Raw genomic sequence first — 20,059 nt, forward strand, 5'->3', positions numbered from 1 at the left:
TGGTGAAGAGGGCTATTCGACGCCTCCAACATGGCCGCTCAGCAGACCACACTAGACTACAGAGCGAGCACCTCATCTATGCAGCAGACACCCTCTCCCCCTTGATAGCACGTCTCTTTAACCGTGCTTTGGTTGAGGGACTACCAGAGGAGTGGACCATGCACACCATTGTGCCGATCCACAAATCTGGCGACACCTTGGACCCAGGGAACTACAAGACTATCATGATTGGCCACACATTGGCCAAACTATATGGGGCAGTTCTTGAGGCGGAGCTTAGCACATACGCAGAGGCATCAGGGCTACGTGCACCAGGACAGGCAGGGTTTCGACGCACTTTCTCGACCATCGATCACATCTTCGTGCTTCGCTGCCTGATCAACGGAGCGAAAGCACGGAAGAGACAACTCTACTGTTGCTTTGTGGATTTCCGCAAGGCTTTTGACACCATCCCTAGAGAGAGACTCTTTCAGCGTCTCCAGGAGCTACAGATACCATCTGAGATGATATGGGCCATTCATTCTTTGTATGCACAGGTCATAGGTAGAGTGCGGTGCCCAGGTGGAGTATCGGACCCCATTGCTAGCACCATTGGTGTGAAGCAAGGATGCCCTCTCTCCGCGACCCTATTTGGCCTCTACATTGACGAGATAGCAGATTACATCCTACGAGCAGGCGAAGCGGCGGGCTCCGACTTGGCAGGTACACCAGTCCATATTATGCTCTATGCAGGTGATATTATTCTAGTTTTTGAGACACAGGAGGGACTACAGAGCCACCTACACGCCTTGGATGATTTCTGCACACATCGAGGGCTCACAATGAACCTTGGCAAGACCAAGTTCATGATCTTCCACACCTCCAGGACAGTCCGGAGTAGAGCAGTGCTCATGGTAGCAGGTGGACAGGTTTGAGGTAGTTGATTCATATGTATATTTGGGGGTGACTTTCACTTGCACCACGGGCAGGTTTTCCATGACCCTGGCAGCCAGAGACCGGCTTACACGAGGATATGCAGCACTGGCCACCTTAGAGCGAAGATGCCGCCACGCCAACTTCCAGGAGCCCCGCACCAAGGGGTGGCTTTGACACTTTAGTTACACCTGCCACGATGTACACAGCCGCACTATGGGCACCAGGACTCTCAGCATCTCTCTGGACACAGATAGAGCGCCCACAGATCATTATGATCTCTCGTTTGCTCCATAGCAAACCATCAGTACCACATGACATCATCAGAGCAGAGCTAGCGGCACCCCCGATGCTAGTAGACGCCCTCTTCCAGACAGTTTGCTTCATCCAGCGCATTCGAGAGCTTCCACCAGATAGACTCACACGCAGAGCTTTCGAGGCATCGATACAGCTACATCAGGAGGGGGACACCAGAGCATGGTACTCATAGGGCATAGAGTGGTTCACATCCCATGGCTTGGACATCACAGACTTGCCCCCTTTTGAGTATGATCTTGACTCCCCATACATACGCCTCTCACACCATGAGAGGAATCGAGTTCTCAGACAGGATCTCTAGTAGCTATACATCCGAGAGACATGGATCACACCCAGAGAGCCTCTTCCTACGAAGAGGCAATACTACAGAGACCACGACCTGACCATCCTAGCAGATGGTTTCATCCAGAGACCGAGATACATGGATGTCCACATGCCACATAGAGCACGGGTCGCCATTGGATAGCTCAGAGTATCATCACACCAGCTAGAGATTGAGGCAGGGAGAGCTGCATATGTCCCCAGGGCAGGGAGGATAAGCAGACTTTGCACAACAGACATTGAGAGTGAGGAGCATTTTGTGTGCAGATGTAGAGCATATGAGGGGATGAGAGGCAGATATCCGACTTTGTTTGCAGATCAGCCCACCTTACACCAGATTCTTCAGTCCAGAGACCGACGACTTTTCGGCCGCTTCCTCATAGAGGCACAGCAACACCGGGACTCTCTCCTTCAGACATCATCAGTCGTGAGAGACAAGCGTCAGACACAGCTTACAGATTTCTTCCAGAGGGGCATAGTAGTACCACCATCCCAGACTACTCAGAGAGGAGTGACTCTACAGCAGGCTGAGGAGGTCCGAGCTCGCAGACGTCCACGTCCCCATGGGCGTGTATGGCACCCCGACTTCACCAGAGAGAGACCCAGGAGATCCAGGAGCGCTACTACAGATCTCTGGAGAGACGCATCCGAGCTTTTGCAGATCCAGCCGCCATCCTACGGGGATTGTTCACACCTCACTCACCCATGCATCATGTCTTACACCCCGATTACAGGACTGGATGGAGCTAGAGATATGATAGCATTTCTTTCATGATTGTTATATACCCCAGCATATAGGTGTTGAGCGCGCGGCGGTGTGTGCAAGTGATAGAGCACGCGAAGATGTGCAGGCCTTGAGGCTTGAAGAGGAGGCACTGTGCTGCAGAAGGGAAGCGCTAGCAGAACGAAGAGGGAGAGAGAGAGAGCTCACGTTTTTGGGGAAAACTCAATAAATGAGTTTTGGGTTTTCCCACTTTTATTATAAGTGACCTTAAAAAAATGTATCCAGGTTCATATTGAACTTGGACAAAGTATAAAAATGTACAAAAAGGGGTTATTTAGGCCTTTAACCCAACAACCTCCCACTTAAAGGCATAAATGACGCCTTTAAGTTAACCAACTCCCACTAGCTGTATGCAATGCTCCTGTTGAGCCTTAGCAAGACTCTTGGTGAGAACATCTGCAGGGTTATCCTGTGTGTGAATCTTAGTCAAGGTGACTAGACCATCCTCCAATACCTGTTGTATGAAGTGGTATCGCACATCAATGTGCTTTGTCCGTGCATGAAACATGGCATTCTTGGCCAAATAGACAGCACTCTGGCTATCACATCCCAAGACAGGAGTACTAGCAGGCATACCAAGCTCTTTGACAAGTCTGCCCAACCATATGGCCTCTTTAGAAGCCTCAGTGGCTGAAATATATTCAGCCTCAGTAGTACTCAATGCCACAATTTTCTGCAGTCGTGAACACCAAGAGACAGCACCACCAGCAATAGCAAACACATAGCCACTAGTGGACTCCTTGGTATCCAAGTCACCTGCCATATCTGCATCACAATAGCCTTGCAACTTCAAGTCGCTTTTGCCATAGCATATACACCTAGATTGTGTACCTGACAAGTATCTCAGAATGCATTTCACAGCTTCCCAATGTGCTTTACCGGGATTGGACATGTATCTACTAACAACTCCCACCGCATGGGCAATGTCAGGACGAGTGGCAACCATAGCATATATAAGAGAACCACAAGCTGATGCATAAGGGATTCCCTTCATAGCATTCATTGCCACGTCATCCTTTGGGCAATCGGCTTTGCTAAGTTTTGTGTGTGGAGGTAAAGGTACTCCAAGTGACTTAGCTTCAGCCATGTTAAACCTGTCAAGTACTTTAGCAATGTACTTCTCTTGAGATAAGAAGAGCAATTTCAGCTTTCTATCTCTCTTGATTCTCATGCCCAAGATGTGCTCAGCATCACCTAAATCCTTCATTGCAAAAGCTGAATTCAGCTGAAGTTTAAGAGCATCAATGGTAGACTTATGCTTCCCATCAATCAACATATCATCTACATATAGCACAAGGATTATAGGACTTCCATCATTATCCTTCTTTGTATACAAACAATGGTCTGAATGGCTGCGTTTAAAGCCTTGAGACAGCATAAAAGTATCAAACTTTTTGTACCACTGACGTGATGACTGCCTCAAACCATACAGTGCCCTTCTTAGTTTGCATACAAGTTTCTTTCTATCAGGAACTACAAAACCCTCAGGTTGCTTCATGTAGATATCTTCATCAATGTCACCATGAAGAAAAGTTGTTTTTACATCCATTTGATTCAATTCTAAGTCAAGCACTGCAGCGAGAGCAAAAAGGACACGCAATGTCGTAAGCTTTACAACAAGAGAAAAGATCTCTTGAAAGTCAATCCCCTCTTTCTATGCATACCCTTTGGCAACTAACCTTGCTTTATACTTGGGCTTTCTATCAACACATTTGACCTTGTAAACCCATTTGTTAGGAAGAGCCTTTCTTCCTTTAGGCAATGGCACAAGATCCCAAGTATTGTTTGCATGCAAAGATTTGATTTCCTCTTGCATCGCAAGCTCCCACTTACTGCTTAACTCACATGATTTTGCCTCTTTATATGTAAGAGGCTCTCCCTCATCTGTCAGCAAAGAGGGGTCAAAGCGCTGTATCAACCTTCTGACACGAGTAGACCTGCGTACCCAATGATCTACATTCTCAGGCACAGGTTCTACATCAGGAGGCAACTCATTTTCAGCATGCTCATGTTGCTGAAAATCATTTTCAGCCATGACAGGTGGCTGTCCATCCTCATTTGGAGCATCTAAATCATGTCCTACCTCTTCTGGCTCAAGGTTAACCGGCTGATTATCAATTTCAGCTTGCGGTAATGTATCCTGAGGCTCTTTTTCAACATCAATAGGTGGCAAGAGAGGCTGAAATTTGATCGATTTCTTGTCAATTTCAGAAGATGTAGCATTTTTCAGCAATTTAGCCTCATTGAACACTACATCTCGGCTGCGTACTACCCTCTTAAACTGAGGCAACCATATCGTGTAGCCCATTTCACCCTCTTCCCCATAACCTAGGAAGAGTCCTTAGATGGACTTGGCATCTAGCTTTGTCCTCAAGTCATTACGAACATGGACAAAAGCCTCGCAGCCAAACATTCTCAAATGATCATAAGAGGCAGGTTTGCCAGACCAAACCTCCTCTGGAATGTCATTTTTTAGCGTACTGTTAGGAGAGCGATTGCATACATGAACTGTAGTTTTCAAAGCCTCTCCCCAAAACCCATGAGGGAGATTAGCCATGGACAACATGCAACACACTCTCTCACGTAAAGTACGGTTATACCTCTCAGCCACACCATTAGAAGATGGATTATAAGGGGCTATCAACTCCCTTTTAATCCCATATTCTTCGCAATAAAGCTAAAATTCAACAGACGTGTACTCCCCCCCATTGTCAGATCTCAGACATTTAAGCTTACTACCCTTTTGCGTGCTCACAAAAGCATGAAACCTCTTAAATGCATTAAATGTCTCACTCTTATTCTTTAACAAATATGCCCAGCCTTTCCTAGTGCAATCATCAATGAATGTAACAAAGTATAATGCACCACCAAAAGACTTAACAGGCATTGAACATACATCGGAGTGAATTAAATCAAGAGCATTAGCTTTGCGCGAGTCACCATAATAATAAGAAGACTTCTTTTGTTTACCATACAAACAGTCATTACAAAAATCTAACTTGGTGCCCTTTACATCAACCCTCTTTAAAGAGGAGAGCACATCAAGTCCCTTCTGGCTCATATGGCCAAGTCTTTTGTGCCACAACTCCAAATGAGAAGCAACTTCGACCACTGCAAGAAACTTGCAAGGCAAAGCTTTGCCATGTAAATAGTACAATGTACCACTCTTGCATCCCTTGACAATGAGCATTGATCCCTTAAGCAACTTCCATGAACCCCCAGCAAAAATGGTTGTATAACCTTGTGCATCCATCTGGCCAACAGACAATAGACTCTTCTTGATGCTTGGTACATACCTGACATCTTTAAGCATAAACTCTTGGCCATTGTTTAATGCCAAGCGCACAGTGTCCATTCCTTCAATGTCACAAGCATGGTTATCCCCAAGGTAAACCTTGCCATACTTGCCTGCATGATAAGAAGCAAAACACTCCACAGATGGAGTCACATGAAATGAGGCACCCGAGTCTACTATCCAGACTGTGTAAGGCCATCATTTGCACGTAGCAATGCATCAATGACATCTCTACGTGAGATAAGCATGTCTTTTGCATTTGCTACAACAAAATCTGAGGGGCATGAAGCTGCAACCAAGATCTCCTCACTGTCGGATAACTCTGTGATAACCACACTAGAGGATACATTGACAGTCTCCGAATCCTTGGAGGAGGTACCTGCTGATTTTTCCCCTTTCTTATCCTCTGTCTTCTTCTTCTCTTGTGATTCCTTCTTTCTTTCCTGCTCTTTCTTGAAATACCTGCAATCTGGCTTCTTATGGCCTTTTCTGCCACACTGGTAACAAGTCACATCCTTATCCCTAGACTTGCTTTTGCTCCTGTTTTGAGTCTTGGTACTTGTATTTTGCTTCTGACTTCTGCCTCTCGCATTGTAAGCAGAACTTCCACCTTCCCCCCACTAGACTTGCGTCTAATTTCCTCATTTAAGATGGAGCCTCACACTCCATCATATGTGAGGTTGGGGCTATTACTCAACGAAACCACAAGCGTTTCCCAAGAGTCTGGCAAAGTCATCAACAAAAATATGGCTTTCAACTTGTCATCAAAAGGTTGAAGCCCAGTATCCTGTAGCTGACTCATAACACTGGTGAAAGCACTTCAGTGCTCAGAAGCCGACTTGGCTTCGTCAAGCATCATGTTCACCAATTTGCGCATCAAATGCACCTGATTCACAGATCATCGGTCACAACCATTTTGATATAGGCCTTTGTCCTCTTGTTGAGCTTGGCCCAATCCTCATCCGGCATATCCTCAGGCTTTACAGCCAAAAGGGCGTCCTCACAATCCTTGAGGAACAAAATCCCTTGCATCCTGTCCTGCCATAGGTCGAAACCTGTACCGTCAAATTGCTTGATTTCCATCAAGCTCTTGGCATCAGACGATGAGGAAGTAGAGGCCATTTGCACGGATAAAAGTGCAGCAGAAAGTGTCTACACAAAATCTGAAAATTTTAAGTGATCACAATGTACCGCACGTTGCATACAATGTGTTGAAAATTTCAGCAATTGACAAGTATCCCCAATGCGTACTTGCATAAACACACAAAAGGCGTACATAAACCTCAATTTGTGTACATAAAAACAGTCCAATTTTGAATTTTCTGCAAATTTACTGTTTTGGCGCATCAATTTGCATCAAATGGACCTGTTTTGAGTGGGAAAAGCAAGGGGCATTCACGGGAATCGATTTAGAACACCTGCGTTTTGCTGTTTTGACCTGTAATTTTTTGGTTTTTACCTGTTTTGACCTAATTTCAGCCTGCTTTAGGCTGTTTTGGGAACCCTAATCACCCTATGTGACACCGGAAGCAAGGGGCTTCGCAATGAAAGCGGAAATTTGACGTGAGAGAAGCCTTACGCCTGTTGTCCAGCCTCCTGCGCAAAGCTTCTGAAACCCTAATCTGGCTCTGATACCAGTTGTTGAGCGCGCAGCGGTGTGTGCAAGTGATAGAGCACGCGAAGATGTGCAGGCCTTGAAGCTTGAAGCGGAGGCACTGTGCTGCAGAAGGGAAGCGCTAGCAGAACGAAGAGGGAGAGAGAGAGAGCTCACGTTTTTGGGGAAAACTCAATAAATGAGTTTTGGGTTTTCCACTTTTATTATAAGTGACCTTTAAAAAATGTGTCCAGGTTCAATATGAACTTGGACAAAGTATAAAAATGTACAAAAAGGGGTTATTTAGGCCTTTAACCCAACAATAGGATTGCATCTCTCCCCTGTTTTTAGAACCCCACCCTTGTACCACCTCCCTCCTCCTCAGTCCTTACATAGGATAGCTATTTTTGCTTTGTACCTTTTCATCCTTCACAGGATATCCAGAGGACACCCACCCCATGTACTTTGATTTGTCTCATAGGCCGATTCCGGCCTCCTATGGACGTTAAAATCTCTCTCTCTCTCTCTCTCTCTCTCTCTCTCTCTCTCTCTCTCTCTCTCTCTCTCTTTCTTTCTTCATTTCATTTTTCATTTTTACTTTCAGTACTTTTTGTACTTGTACTTCAGACATTGTATTAGATTCACCACTTTGTATCTGATGGTCTCATAGGTCATTTTGGCCTTTTGAAGACGTTAATATATCATATCATATCATCTCTCTCTCTCTCTCTCTCTCTCTCTCTCTCTCTCTCTCTCTCTCTCTCTCTCTCTCTGTGTTTTTGTTTCGTTAGGTTTTTTCTTTTTATCCAGACCTTGTATCAGATTCACCATGATGTAACTCTTTGGTCTCATAGGTGATTTTGGCCTTTAGCAGATGTCATTATAAAATTTCATCTCTCTCTCTCTCTCTCTCCCCCCCCCCCCCCCCCCCCCCCCCGGCCCGATGCTGGTGGTCGCCACATCAACACTCTGTGACATCCCCTTTGCCACAAACGGAGCGTACACGAGCACCTAATAAGCTGAAAATAAATAGAATTTGACAGAGAGATAAAAGGGAGAAGATTGACACAGTGTGTTTGGAGACCAAAAGATGGACTGGTCCCCCCCTTAAAGAGAATCTTTATTATGAGGAGAATCTTTTTACAAACACAAGAACTAGAGTAAACCCCTCCGTTCTAGATCTCAGACTCGATGGTCTTTACCTTCCCGTTCGAGAATCTGAGAGGCAAGCTCTCAATGCAGATATCGTTTGGTTTGTTCTCAAAGCGTAGAAGCTCTGCAAACCGTACCGGATTCTATTTCCGGAATCCTCAAGCCTGGGCCAAAGCCTCCTTGCTCCTTTCTCCGGGATGGAGTACGTGCAAAGCACAAACACCGTAGCAAAGAATCGTAGATTTTACGTACAACCATCACCTGTTGCTCTTGGCACGGAAAACAACCTTCGTACGCAAACTTATCACGAGCACCTGTAGTGCCGTTGCGACAAGGTCTCCTCTTCCTTAGTGTTTGCAAATCTGTTGGGAGTTGGGGCGTCCATGCTCCTCTTATAGGCCCAAGAGTGGTAGGAATAGTAGGGGTTGGTGCTTTTTTTCCCCCCAACAATAGCAGGTGGGGAAAGGGTGGCAAAGAGAGAGGGTTGGTGATAGCTTCTAGAGAGAGGAGAGAACTCGTTGGTGTTCTGTTGGTTTTAGCTTGATAGGGGGCGTCCTCCTTTTTTTTTTTTCTAGAAAAAGATCCTTCTATTAATTTTTAAAACTATCCATAGAGCCACAACTTCCTTGTGGTGGGGTATGTCACAAAGTGATGACGTGGCATTCCCAATTGGAAGAGAAATGGCCGGAGGGACAAGAGGAACTGAAACCCGAAGAATTGAACCCAAAAAGTGTGACCGAGGGGCCTAAACTGAAGGGGATAGGGTTTTCTAAATAAATGTAACCCTACCCAACTTATGGAACACCAAACGAGGGGACTAAAACCCTAAAGCTCAAAAGCATGAAGGCTAAATGCATCTTTCCATGATTTTTGCTGACATGCCACATGGCACTATTGTACGGATTTCCGCAGTCTACGCTCGTAGTTTTTGGCGCTAGCTTTTAAGAGAAGATGCTTTTGGGGCTCTATTTTTGGGCATCCCTTGTAAGTTTATCTTGGGGCCACTCTTTTTGGAGGCACAGTGTTGGAGAGAGTCGGACCCTTGGGAGTTGTACTTTGCAAAGTGAAATAGTAAAGAAATACCGCAAGGGCCACCGGTCTTTGGGGTGAGTGCGTCTTGGCTCCGAACTCCGGCGTGGTGTGTTGACTCTCCTCTCTCTTTTTTTTTCCCGAGAAAAAGATCCTTCTATTAGTTAATAAAACTACACATAGGGCTACAACCACCTCTACTAGAGAGGGCTACAACAATCATAAGGGGAGACTCTCCCAATGAAAAAACAGCATATGTACAAAGAGGGACAGATCAGGAGTTGGGAGGAGGGAAAAGCGACACAGGTGGACGATAGTGCCATCTGAGCTCACCTTGAACCATGGTGAAGAAAGGCCCCCGGCGCCAGAGTCGAAGGAACGCCTCTCTGCGCTTTCGCATACAGTCGGAGCTGCCTTGAAGTCTCTCGAACTGTCCCTTGAGAGTATGGATTAGCTCCAGCCAAAAATCTCGAACAATCTCTACTGGTGGCACAAGGCGAGCCTCGAAGATGCGGAAGCAGCGGGCCTGCCAGATGAACCAGAGTGTCAAGCCACAGACGAGCTCCCAACACATCTCTCTCTCTCTGCACCACTCTTGCGGAGTAAGCTCTGTAGCCGGCTGAAGTGTAGGTGGACCCCCGTGTATCACTATCAGCCTGCTAGTGGAGTATAGCTCAAACTGTAGTGCAGGGCCTGTGGAGTGGACCAAGTAGTTGCCCCCCAAGTGTATTGTCGCGCTGTGGAGAGAGCTGGCATCACGCGAAGGACCCGAAGCTAAACCGGCTGTGCCATAGGGCAGTCCCTTAGACAGTGCCACTGACTCTCCAAAGGATGGTCACAAGCTGCACATGCTGTCGAAAGGCCACTATGTACTAGCCAGCTCTCCACTGCTGTAGCTCTATGTGCAACTAGCCACTGGAACAAAGTGACTTGCTGCGGTTGTCTGGCGTCCCACAACTTTGCCCAGAAGGCTGACAAAAACTCTGCCGTGAGACCCTCCTCCTGCCAATGAGGTGCTGCAGCAAGACGAGCCTCTCTCCGTGCTGCTAGTATGTGACGTCCCAGTCGAACAGTGTACTAAAAGAAAGGGACACCTGGATGGTCGGCTGAGGAGAAAGGGTCCCTCCAAAACCACTCTCCAGGGTCCCATTGCACTCGTGATAGTGGATAGCTCTCCCAAGCCCACAGCCTCCAGTGGCTTGTCTCAAGAGCTGCTGGGTCAGACTCTATGACACAAATCCTCCCGTAGATGCCCACTACGCGGATCCTCTGAAAACAATACTTTGCAACATGTGGAGCCTCCACTGAGACTCTATGTAAACGACCCTCGCCCTAGATCTCGAAGAACATGGAGGGTACAGTCTTTGAGCAAGCTCCAACTGCGATGAGGACCTCCAGGCGCGTGAAGGCCCCCATCCATCTGGGAGCTACTGTCTCTAGAGGTGTGAGCCACTCAGTTGGTACAGCCTCTGTGATGTTGACACATGCTCTGCACCCCTCTCATGCCCTGTAGCTAGATGCTCTGTAACTCCTCTGACAAACCTAAGAACTGCAGCCAGTCACCTAGAGTGCATGGTGCTGGACCCTCTGCCATGGGACCCCAAGAAACATGAGGCCTACTACCAACCAAGTGGCCTCTTTGAGTGCTGACCATGGAGTTCCAAACAAGGGGTTGTCTCAAGTACTCCTCCGTGCAAGTGGGCTGGTGCTGCTCCAGGCCTCTCCGCAGCTACTCCCAAGAGCGAAGTAGGCTTACAGCAAAACGATCCTCATGTCTCCTGCTCAGACCGACTCTGCGCATCTCTGTGAACATCTGATGGAAGGTCTCTAGGGGCCTCTTGCCTGAGGCACTCGAGCTCTAAGTCTCTGAAGCAAAAACTCTTTCAAGGGCTCCTTTTTTGGAAGCAGTCCTCTGACACAAACTTCCCAAGAAGGGCTCTGCTCTGTTGTGCTGGGTCTATGATCCCCAACCCCCCCTGAGAATAAGGTAGAGTGATGACTTGCCAGGCTACTTTGGCCCGGGCTATCTGAGTGTCGCCACTTGACCAAAGAAAGTTCTTGATCAGCCTCTCTACCTGGCTAATGCAGGAGCTCGAAAAGATCCAGCGAGATGTGATGTACCACATAGTAGCCAACAACACTTGGTTGGCCACTACAACTCTGCCTGCCAAAGACAGTCGTGCCGAACTCCAATGTAACAACTTCCTCCTAATGGACAAGAGGAGGGGAGCAATCTGCTGCTGAGGAGACAAGTCCAAGCCAACCTGACAGCCCAAGTAGCAAAATGTAGTCCTTGGGGGGATCCATCTAAAACCCTCGCCTGACATCCAATCAGGCGTAGGAGCACTGCCAACCTAGAAAGCCATTGTCTTCCTCTAGTTGATCAGTGCGTCTGATGCACAACAAAATGTCGCTAGAGCCTGCTCACATCTGTGCAGATTGGCCCCCTGGCCCTCCAAGTACAGAGTGGAGTCATCTACAAACTCAGCATCCAGTAGCTCATCGCCTCGAATAGGGAGCGCTAAGCCACCCAGACCAACCTGCTGTGAAACCAAGAATCTGCTCATCGCCTCAACATAGAACAGAAAGAGGAAGGGGGTTAGAGGACAACCCTGTTTGATCGAGCGTGTGAGCATGAAACGGTCTCCTCTGCCTCCTGCCAAAAGCACTTGATTGTGTGCACGTTTGTAGAGAGCTGACACACCTCTGATATCCAAGCATCTAAGAAACCCATCCTGCATAGTGCCCTCCTAGAAGTCCCAGTCAACTCTGTCGTAGACCTTCTCAAAATCAAGAAGAAGTATCACCAGATCCTCACCTCGCAGGCCCGCAAGGGCAGACGCCTCCCAGAAAGTGAAGACGCCGTCAAGGATACTGCGCTCCTTAACAAAACTTGTCTTGGTCCCATGTATAATTCTCTCTAGAAGTGGCTGAATCCTCAAACTCGGAGCCTTGGCTAGAATCTTGTAGGCTGAGTTGAGGATGGTGATGGGTCGCCAGTGCCGAATCTCATCCTAGGAGCCACCCTCCTTGGGAATGAGGTAGATCAAGCCCTCACTCATGCTGTCAAGCATCTCTCCTGTGTGCAAGATGTATTGAAAAGCGCTGCAAAGGTATGAGCCAAGCAAGTCCCAGTACTCCAAAAAGAAACTGGGAGTCAAACCATACTCACCAGGACAACTACCTCGGGGAAGTGCTCTGAGGGCCGTATGTAGCTCCTCTAAATGAAGAGGTAGCTCAAGCCTCTAATGCATCTCCTCAGTCACAAGACAAGGCATCTGTGCCCAAACTTGCTCTCTGCATCCTGACGCTCTGAGTGAGGCTCTGTTGATAGCAGGTCGCGGTAAAAGTTAGTAGCAACTGCACGCATATCCTCTAGCTTTGAAGCCACTGACCCGTCAGGCCTCCTCAACTGTCTGACGTTGGTGTGCGCATGGCGGGGTCCCACTGCCTCAAAGAACGCCCCAGTCACCTGCACCCACCTGGGTCCATTGAGACGCGTGTTGATGGAAAGCAAACTCATGGTGCCTCTCCTCTATGCTGGCAAGCTTGTTGCAACTGCTCCTCCAACCAAGGACTGCCTGGGTGCTACTCTTACATCTTCTGCAAGGAAGCAACGCCCCGTCGGAGGCGGTGCTCCTCCTCCCTCGCTGCAGCTAGGCGAGCCGTAGACTTCTAAAGAAAGAAACGACTAAGTTGAGCAAGTCCGTAGCCCACTCTGTCAGCAAGAGATTCGTGCGCGTCCAAGCCTTCTTTCCAAAGAGCCACCACTCGCTCTCTGAGCATTGAGTCCAACAAGATCCTCTCAGGGATGCGTAGCATCGTGCTCCCCCTCCTCTGTCTATCTATCACAGTGAGGATCACTGGTGCATGGTCCGAAAAAGATGTCCCGGCCAAAATGCAAACTGTCCCACCCAAGTCACAGATGTGGTCGTTGGCGTAGAAGTGATCTATCCGAGATAGATTCACTCCTCCCACTCAGCGATCCGAGCGAGAGAAGGCCTCACAAAGCTAGAGTGTTGCCAAACATCTGAAACCCTCATAGTCATACATAGCCTCTCCCAAGCTGCCAACTCAGCCCCGTACACAATAGCATGGCTACCTCCAATCTTGTCAGAGGGGTCCTCCAGCATGTTGAAGTCACCTCCAATGCACTATTGCTCTGCATGCGACAAAGACTGTGCAATGTGAGACCAAAACTCTGCATGTGCACTTGCCACATTGGGCGCATAGATGTTCAGGAAGCCCATGAGGCAGCCCTGAACCTGCATAGTAATCCACTGGGCCCTGCCAGGCGCAATAATACCTCTGCCCACAATGGCCTGCTACCAAGCGTCCGCAATAGTCATACATACCCCTCCTTGAACTATGGTGTGAGAGGATTTTACGAAGTCTTTCTGGCAGACATTGACCCCCGCAATATGTTGCTTGAATTATTCCCATTGTTTTCTGGTACTTACATGACACATGTATTGCCCTGGCTCTTACCAAAGACTACCAAAGCCTCATCCGTCACAAGTGCCCAGTATGGGTGGAAATAGTTGGCTTTCCACGCACCTGGCTTCTCACCTGGGGAGAGTGATATGTCCTCCCAAACTTGATGCCAATACAAATTGGTTTTGTGTGCTTTGGGACACGGATGTTCCCACCTTTGAAGACATTACTGTTGACTCGGGCAACCCTTCCATTAAGAAAAACCCCTTCAAGCTCAAATGGGGGAAATTTGCGGATTCATTTTTTTGTTGTGGGAAATTTGGACTTATGCAATGTGAATGTCCTAAACCTAATTTGCTTCAATTGTTCCTCAACTTCTCTTTCGGATGAGAAAGAGGTCTCTAACCTTAAATCAACCTCTATTAGGACCTCTACCGTGCGTGATACTCCACCTCTGGATAAAGGCAAAGCTAAATTTTCTAGCTCCCTAAACACTCCGAGTAAGGGAAAGCTTGCAACTGCACATGAAACCAAGAATAAGGGAAGGAATGTGTATTTGGGGGAGGGATCTCCTTGGGTGAACCCCAAGAAGACTTTCTTCTCATAATTATGTATCTCCTATTGTGAAATCTACGGTGCAAAACCGCCTTCTTTGTAATGATAATTGTACACTTGCGGATGCACGGAACAAGGTTGTACCTTCTTAAAGAGATTGTAAGGTGGAGCGGAAGTGAATGTTGAACTTTGCTCAAGATGAGTGCTCCGAACTGTGCTCAAGGTTCCTTTTACTTAGGGAAGGGAGAGCCTTCCGTTCTTTAATGAGAGAGTGCAATGGACACTGTGAGTGAAGGTGCATGAGACTGAGAGATAGAGAGAGAAGAGAATTCGACACCAAAGACGTTGTAAAACCCTCCTCCAAGGGCCCCACTCTCGATGGCGAGAGTGGTCTACTATTGGTTGCACAATCTGGTACAATGGCTGATGCAATGAATCTAAATGCTTGCTATGTCTATGTCGATAGGGTGGACGATGAGGACGAGGCTAATGCTGAAAACTGACTGCTTGAAACACTGACTTAAATGCTCTCGAAAAACGCTGACTGCAGGCCTTCTCCGTCGCCGATTGGCTGTCCTTTTAACTGCTGCAAAACGCTGCTCTGCTTGTCACTTGCTTGCTGAAAATGCCTTGCTGAAAACGCTGTTATGGCTGTGCAAAAACGCAGGTTCATGGGCTGGGTTCGCTGTGCAAAAACGCTAATTGCTGAATGATGAAAACGCTGGCAGAATGCTGAAATTCCACTAATGCCAGGGCTCTTCTGAGGTACTGTCGCGATGGTGTCGATGCGGCGGCAATCTGCTACAGCAAGACAAGATCGCAGGTCTGAATCTGCAAACACTGGGCGATATGGGGCTGATCCAAAACGCTAGGCTGCAGGAGGTCTTCAAGCTGAAAATACTAGGTCATCTGGTTCTTGCTGAGAAGTTGCCTATTGAGCGATGCTCCTGCTGCCTCTTCTGCCAGAAAGTGCTAGCTCTAGTTTGCTTATATATTATCTTAGCAAAATTGCCCTACCTAGTTTCCAACAAAAGTCACTTAATAAATAAGTAAAAAATGTCAAAAAATAGGGAAAATAGGTTTAATACTCTGGAAAATTCCCTTGATGGATTCTGATGGGAATGTAGATGATCATGTTGTGTGCAACCGGAGGATATGCATCTACTCTAAGTGACTGGTCATGCACGGTCTGTGAAGAGACTCACAAAAGTGCCAAATCACTTCCTATCCTAGACTGACTTGACTGAACTGAACCCTAGTCATGCTGTGGCTTGTCCACGGACACATAGGGTTGGATGTGTCACGTGACAAAGATGCAGTGATTCATGGGGATTCTTCATCACGTGTAGGCTTTACTTCCTCTGATGCGAGCATGCAGTATACTGTAGTCGGGCCACGGTCTGTTGATGTTGATGTACCCATGGGCACATCATCTTAGTCCCCTCCTTCCTTTGCTTTTGTGCATATCTCTCGAATGCATAGTTGTGTTAAATGCATTTCATACAATGTGAGTGGGTTATGTAACCTTGATAAGTGGAGATTAACGTGGCATTATGTTCATAAATGTAAGGCAGACATTAATTTTGCAAGAGCACAATCAACATGAATATGCTGGGGTATGCTCTCAGGCAAGATTGCCCCCTTAGTGCCTTATTGTATGCCATTGCCACTCACTCCTTGTTGTTGTATTTGGATCACTTGACTTCACTTGGTCGTCTTCACGGGCTGCAATGACCCTCTGGAAACAGCTTATTGGCTAGGCTTATGCCGACGAGTCGTCGCTCATGCCTCGCAACATGTGAGAGATTATGCAGGCACTGGATACGTTTGGGCTTGCGGTAGGCCTTAAGGTCAATTTTTGAAAATCCAAACTCTTGCCTCTTAATGCACGTGATTGGTATCATCTTTTGTGGCCCGGAGATATTCTTGATTCGTACGTGATTGTCAGACACTTGGGGTATCCTATTAATAGTATCTGGATCTGTTTGATCAGTCTCATACACTATCATTAAAATTGAGTAGGGTAGTAGAGCTCAATAGTTGCTCGGTTGCCTCTAGGTTACTCGTTGGTTGGAAAGCCATTACGGCTCATCTTTCTTGGCATGGCAAACAACAACCAAATGGAAATTCATTACGCTCGGAAAGCATTTACAAGTAAGGCATTCTCTCTTACTGTTGTTGACCAGTCGCCACGTAAGGCATACTTCCTTTCTTGCGGAGGCATAGGCACATTGGATGATGTGGTTGACCCGTTTGGGAATATGCTTAGTTTCTCTGAGGCGGCTGCACGTTTTGGTTTGGGCATGCATTGTCTTTTGGAGCACTCTTGAGCACATGCTGACTGTTTTTTTGCCCATTCTGCCACAGACCAATGGATGCCGTACATCGTAATGGACTTTATGGGACACACCTTTTGTTGCCATTTCTGCCAACAACATTTATGCTTCTTTCCTGTATGAGTCTGACCATTGAAATGCAATTTGGTCTTTGCATAAATCTGATCCATGGTGGAGAAAGGCTCTTACAGCAATTTGGAAGAGCCATTTGCCTCTGAAGGAATGTCTGTTTCTAGGGTGTGGCTTGCTGGGAGTTCTCCCTGTTGGAACTCTCCTTAGTGCACATCACATGAGTTCTTCTCGTTGTGTCAGATGTTCAGCTTGTGATGAGACTGTCAGACACCGGCTTTGGGTTTGTCGTTCCACCAGGGCCTTCCTTGATCATATATCAGCATGTATGCACCTCCGCTTTCCCTCGGTAGTTTTTACGGTCGTGGGCTCGCATTCTCCCATCTTCCCTGCCACGATTTGCGATCTTCTTCACATGGATCAGATTTAGGGCCCCATGGTCTCTGTGGCGTCAATGCAATCCTGGAATGTTCCATCAGCATGATGCGGATCTCTTTCCTTCATTCAAGATTTCACTTAGGCAATCCTCACATTTTGGCCACATATCCCTGGATATCCTACAGCTCTTCTATGTTTGCTTTTAGAGCTTTCACTTTACAGAACACTTTTGCGTTCTGCCCTTTGTATCTATTCTTTCTGATGGGTTTTCTTCACTTTGAGGTTTCCCATTTGTAAATTAATCAAGAAAGATGAACAAAAAAAAAAGTGTAAGTGTGTTCCCCCCCCCTTCCCAAAAAAAAGTAACGAGCAAAACATCTCCGCTTGTGACAGGTTTGAGGATACTAGCTACAAAGCTGTAAGCATGGGTATCGTCAGGGACATGTACAAGCACTGACATCACTGTTTTTACACGAGCCAGCGATTCGCTCTGGCCTCTACAGCCTGTGCTGGAGCTGTTTCATGGGTTTTTCTTTGGGGTGAGCTATAGGAATGTCCAAACAGATCGATTGTATTCTTGCAGCATGGATGGCAGCTTTGGTGCCATGACACGTGAACTTGCAGACAGCTACTCGTCATGCTTTTTTTAGGTTCGGAGGGTTGCTGTAACTTCCTTGAGCAAGTGAACTGCCTTTGTTTGTGTTGATCCTTGCACCTTCATCCGATGGTTAGGTTTGGCAGGCATATGCTTCAGCGGGCTGTTTGGTGGGTTGTTAGGCTTGCCACTTTGTCTTATCTAGGAGCAATATCTCTATGTTGGTTAGGAACGGGGTTTGTCCCATCTTGTTTGTACCCTTGCACGGGGCCTTGCCAGGGTCCTATCTGCCTTGCCTCCTGTCTCTCTTCCCCTTTATTTAGGTTGACAGGACATGCTTCACCGTCAGTAGGAGGTTCTGTTTCACTGGTCTTTTTAAGTTTCTTTCAGTTTGAATGAGTTCTACCAACTTTTGAGGCATTTTCGTTTGAATATTATTCTTTATCTTCAGAGGATTTTCCCTTGTTGATTTGTGTACTCTTTTCACAGTGTCGTTGGAGGCTGCTTTGTTGTGGCTGGACTTTACTGCGTGACTTGGGGTCAGATGAGATCTGTAGAATCAGCAGGCACTGATCATGATAAAGGTAGTATGGGATCAGTTGTGGAAGAGGTAAACTCACTTGAAAGTTTGGAAGATCCTTTACTGAAGGTATGCCCCATCGTAGAATCAGTCTCTTCATGTTTGTTGAATTGTTCTGATGCTGATATGGGCCCTTACATGTGTCCTATGTTTTCCTTGGACGCAGGAGCGATCGATCAGAAGGTGACATCTTGACTCTGGTCGTGTAATTTATCATAAGATACAAGGTCAGTTTTCTTTGCAAAGTAAACAATGTAATTTTTCAAAGGAATGTCGATTTGTATGCTTTAGTTATTTGCATTTTTCAATTTACTGTTCAAAAAGGCTCTGGGATGATGTATCGTTTGCACATAAGAAGAGCTCGGTTGTACATAGGCAATTATCAGCTATGCATTGCTGAAAAGCGTCTAGCCACTGCATCAGCACAGTCGGGGCCAATTCTATCCATCGATCAACGGTTCTATATTCAAAGGTGAAATACGCTCTGCCTCACAACACCTTAATCAAAGATGCTTCTTTTTTAATACTGGATTTTTGGACAGCTCTTCACAAGAACTTGGTATTCTTGTCAGTTCCAGTGCAATGGGGTTGGAACCACATGGAAAGCTATGAATGCAATGCTTTATTCACTCATATCCCAGGAGCAGACTTCGTTCGCTGTGGCTAAACTTTTTAATGTGATTAAGTGTTTTGCTGTGACGAGAGGGAAAGTGTCTCATTTTGAATTACTGTCATCTTTTAAAAATTGAGCGGGCCAGTCTTTCCAATGACATTACATATCAGAGTCTGAAAAGAAGTGATCCATCCTTGCAGTGCACCAAATCTTATACATTTGCAAGAAAAATCACAAATGAGAGTAGATTAATTCTTTTCTACGTTGAAATTTGAAAGGGCTTTTTTATTTGAGAGAGAGAAGAAGCAGCAGAAGAAGAGAGTTTTAACGTCGTAGGAAACTATCCCAAGAGACCTTAAAGATCTAGCCGACGAGAGAGAGAGAGAGAGAGAGAGAGAGAGAGAGAGAGAGAGAGAGAGAGAGAGAGAGAGAGAGAGAGAAATGAAATGTTATATTAACGTCTTCAAAAAGGCCAAAATGACCTATGAGACCAAAAAGTTACAATTGGTGAATCTGATACCATGTCTTAGTACGGAAATTACCAAGTTACAAAGTTACCCAGTTACAGAGGACTAACACTAAGGCACTAAGGAGAGAGAGAGAGAGAGAGAGAGAGAGAGAGAGAGAGAGAGAGAGAAATGAAATGAAATGAAATGTTATATTAACGTGTTCAAAAGGCCAAAATGACCTATGAGACCAAACTGTTACAAAATTGTGAATCTGATACTATGTCTGGGTACAAAAGACTAGAACAAAAATACTATTACTACTACTAGAATCCATCCTCATCTGCACTCTAGATGTCGCGATAGAGAGAGAGAGAGAGAGAGAGAGAGAGAGAGAGAGAGAGAGATATGAAATTTTATATTAACGTCTTCAAGAGGCCAAAGTGATGTATGAGACCAAAAGTTACAATTGGTGAATCTGATACAATGTCCGAGTACAAAAAGTACAAAGAATTGAAAAACTGAAATTGAGACGAAATAGGTGGGGAGGGGTGATGGGGTGAGGGCTAATATAATGGGTTAGCTGATGCAAAGCTAAACAAAGATGGATCAAATGAGATACAAATCATCAGATGAGATTCTCATTGG

General features: G+C 46.4%; 1 protein-coding gene across 7 annotated transcripts in view; it reads left to right on the forward strand.

Annotated features, from left to right (window-relative positions):
• Positions 1–19,174, forward strand: part of LOC147432946 (WAT1-related protein At5g45370-like) — a 92,565-nt gene extending 73,391 nt beyond the window's left edge. The window contains exons 7-11 of one of the 7 annotated variants that reach the window (XR_015185587.1): positions 16,453–16,548; positions 18,262–18,421; positions 18,519–18,579; positions 18,728–18,824; positions 18,925–19,051. Coding sequence is in view for 3 of the 7 variants with exons in the window: in XM_086492693.1 (XP_086348819.1) it covers positions 18,262–18,421; positions 18,519–18,535; positions 18,621–18,824; positions 18,925–18,964 (421 nt within the window). In the remaining 4 variants the exon portion in view is untranslated. Of the gene's footprint in view, positions 1–16,452; positions 16,549–16,761; positions 17,394–18,261; positions 18,422–18,518; positions 18,580–18,620; positions 18,825–18,894 lie in introns of those variants that run through there. The other 6 variants (XR_015185585.1, XR_015185586.1, XR_015185588.1 and 3 more) reach the window with 6 other exon arrangements.
• Positions 19,175–20,059: the final 885 nt, after the last annotated feature.

Source organism: Adiantum capillus-veneris, chromosome 20, assembly GCF_014529385.1.
Source record: "Adiantum capillus-veneris isolate H3 chromosome 20, ASM1452938v2, whole genome shotgun sequence".
NCBI lineage: Eukaryota > Viridiplantae > Streptophyta > Polypodiopsida > Polypodiales > Pteridaceae > Adiantum > Adiantum capillus-veneris.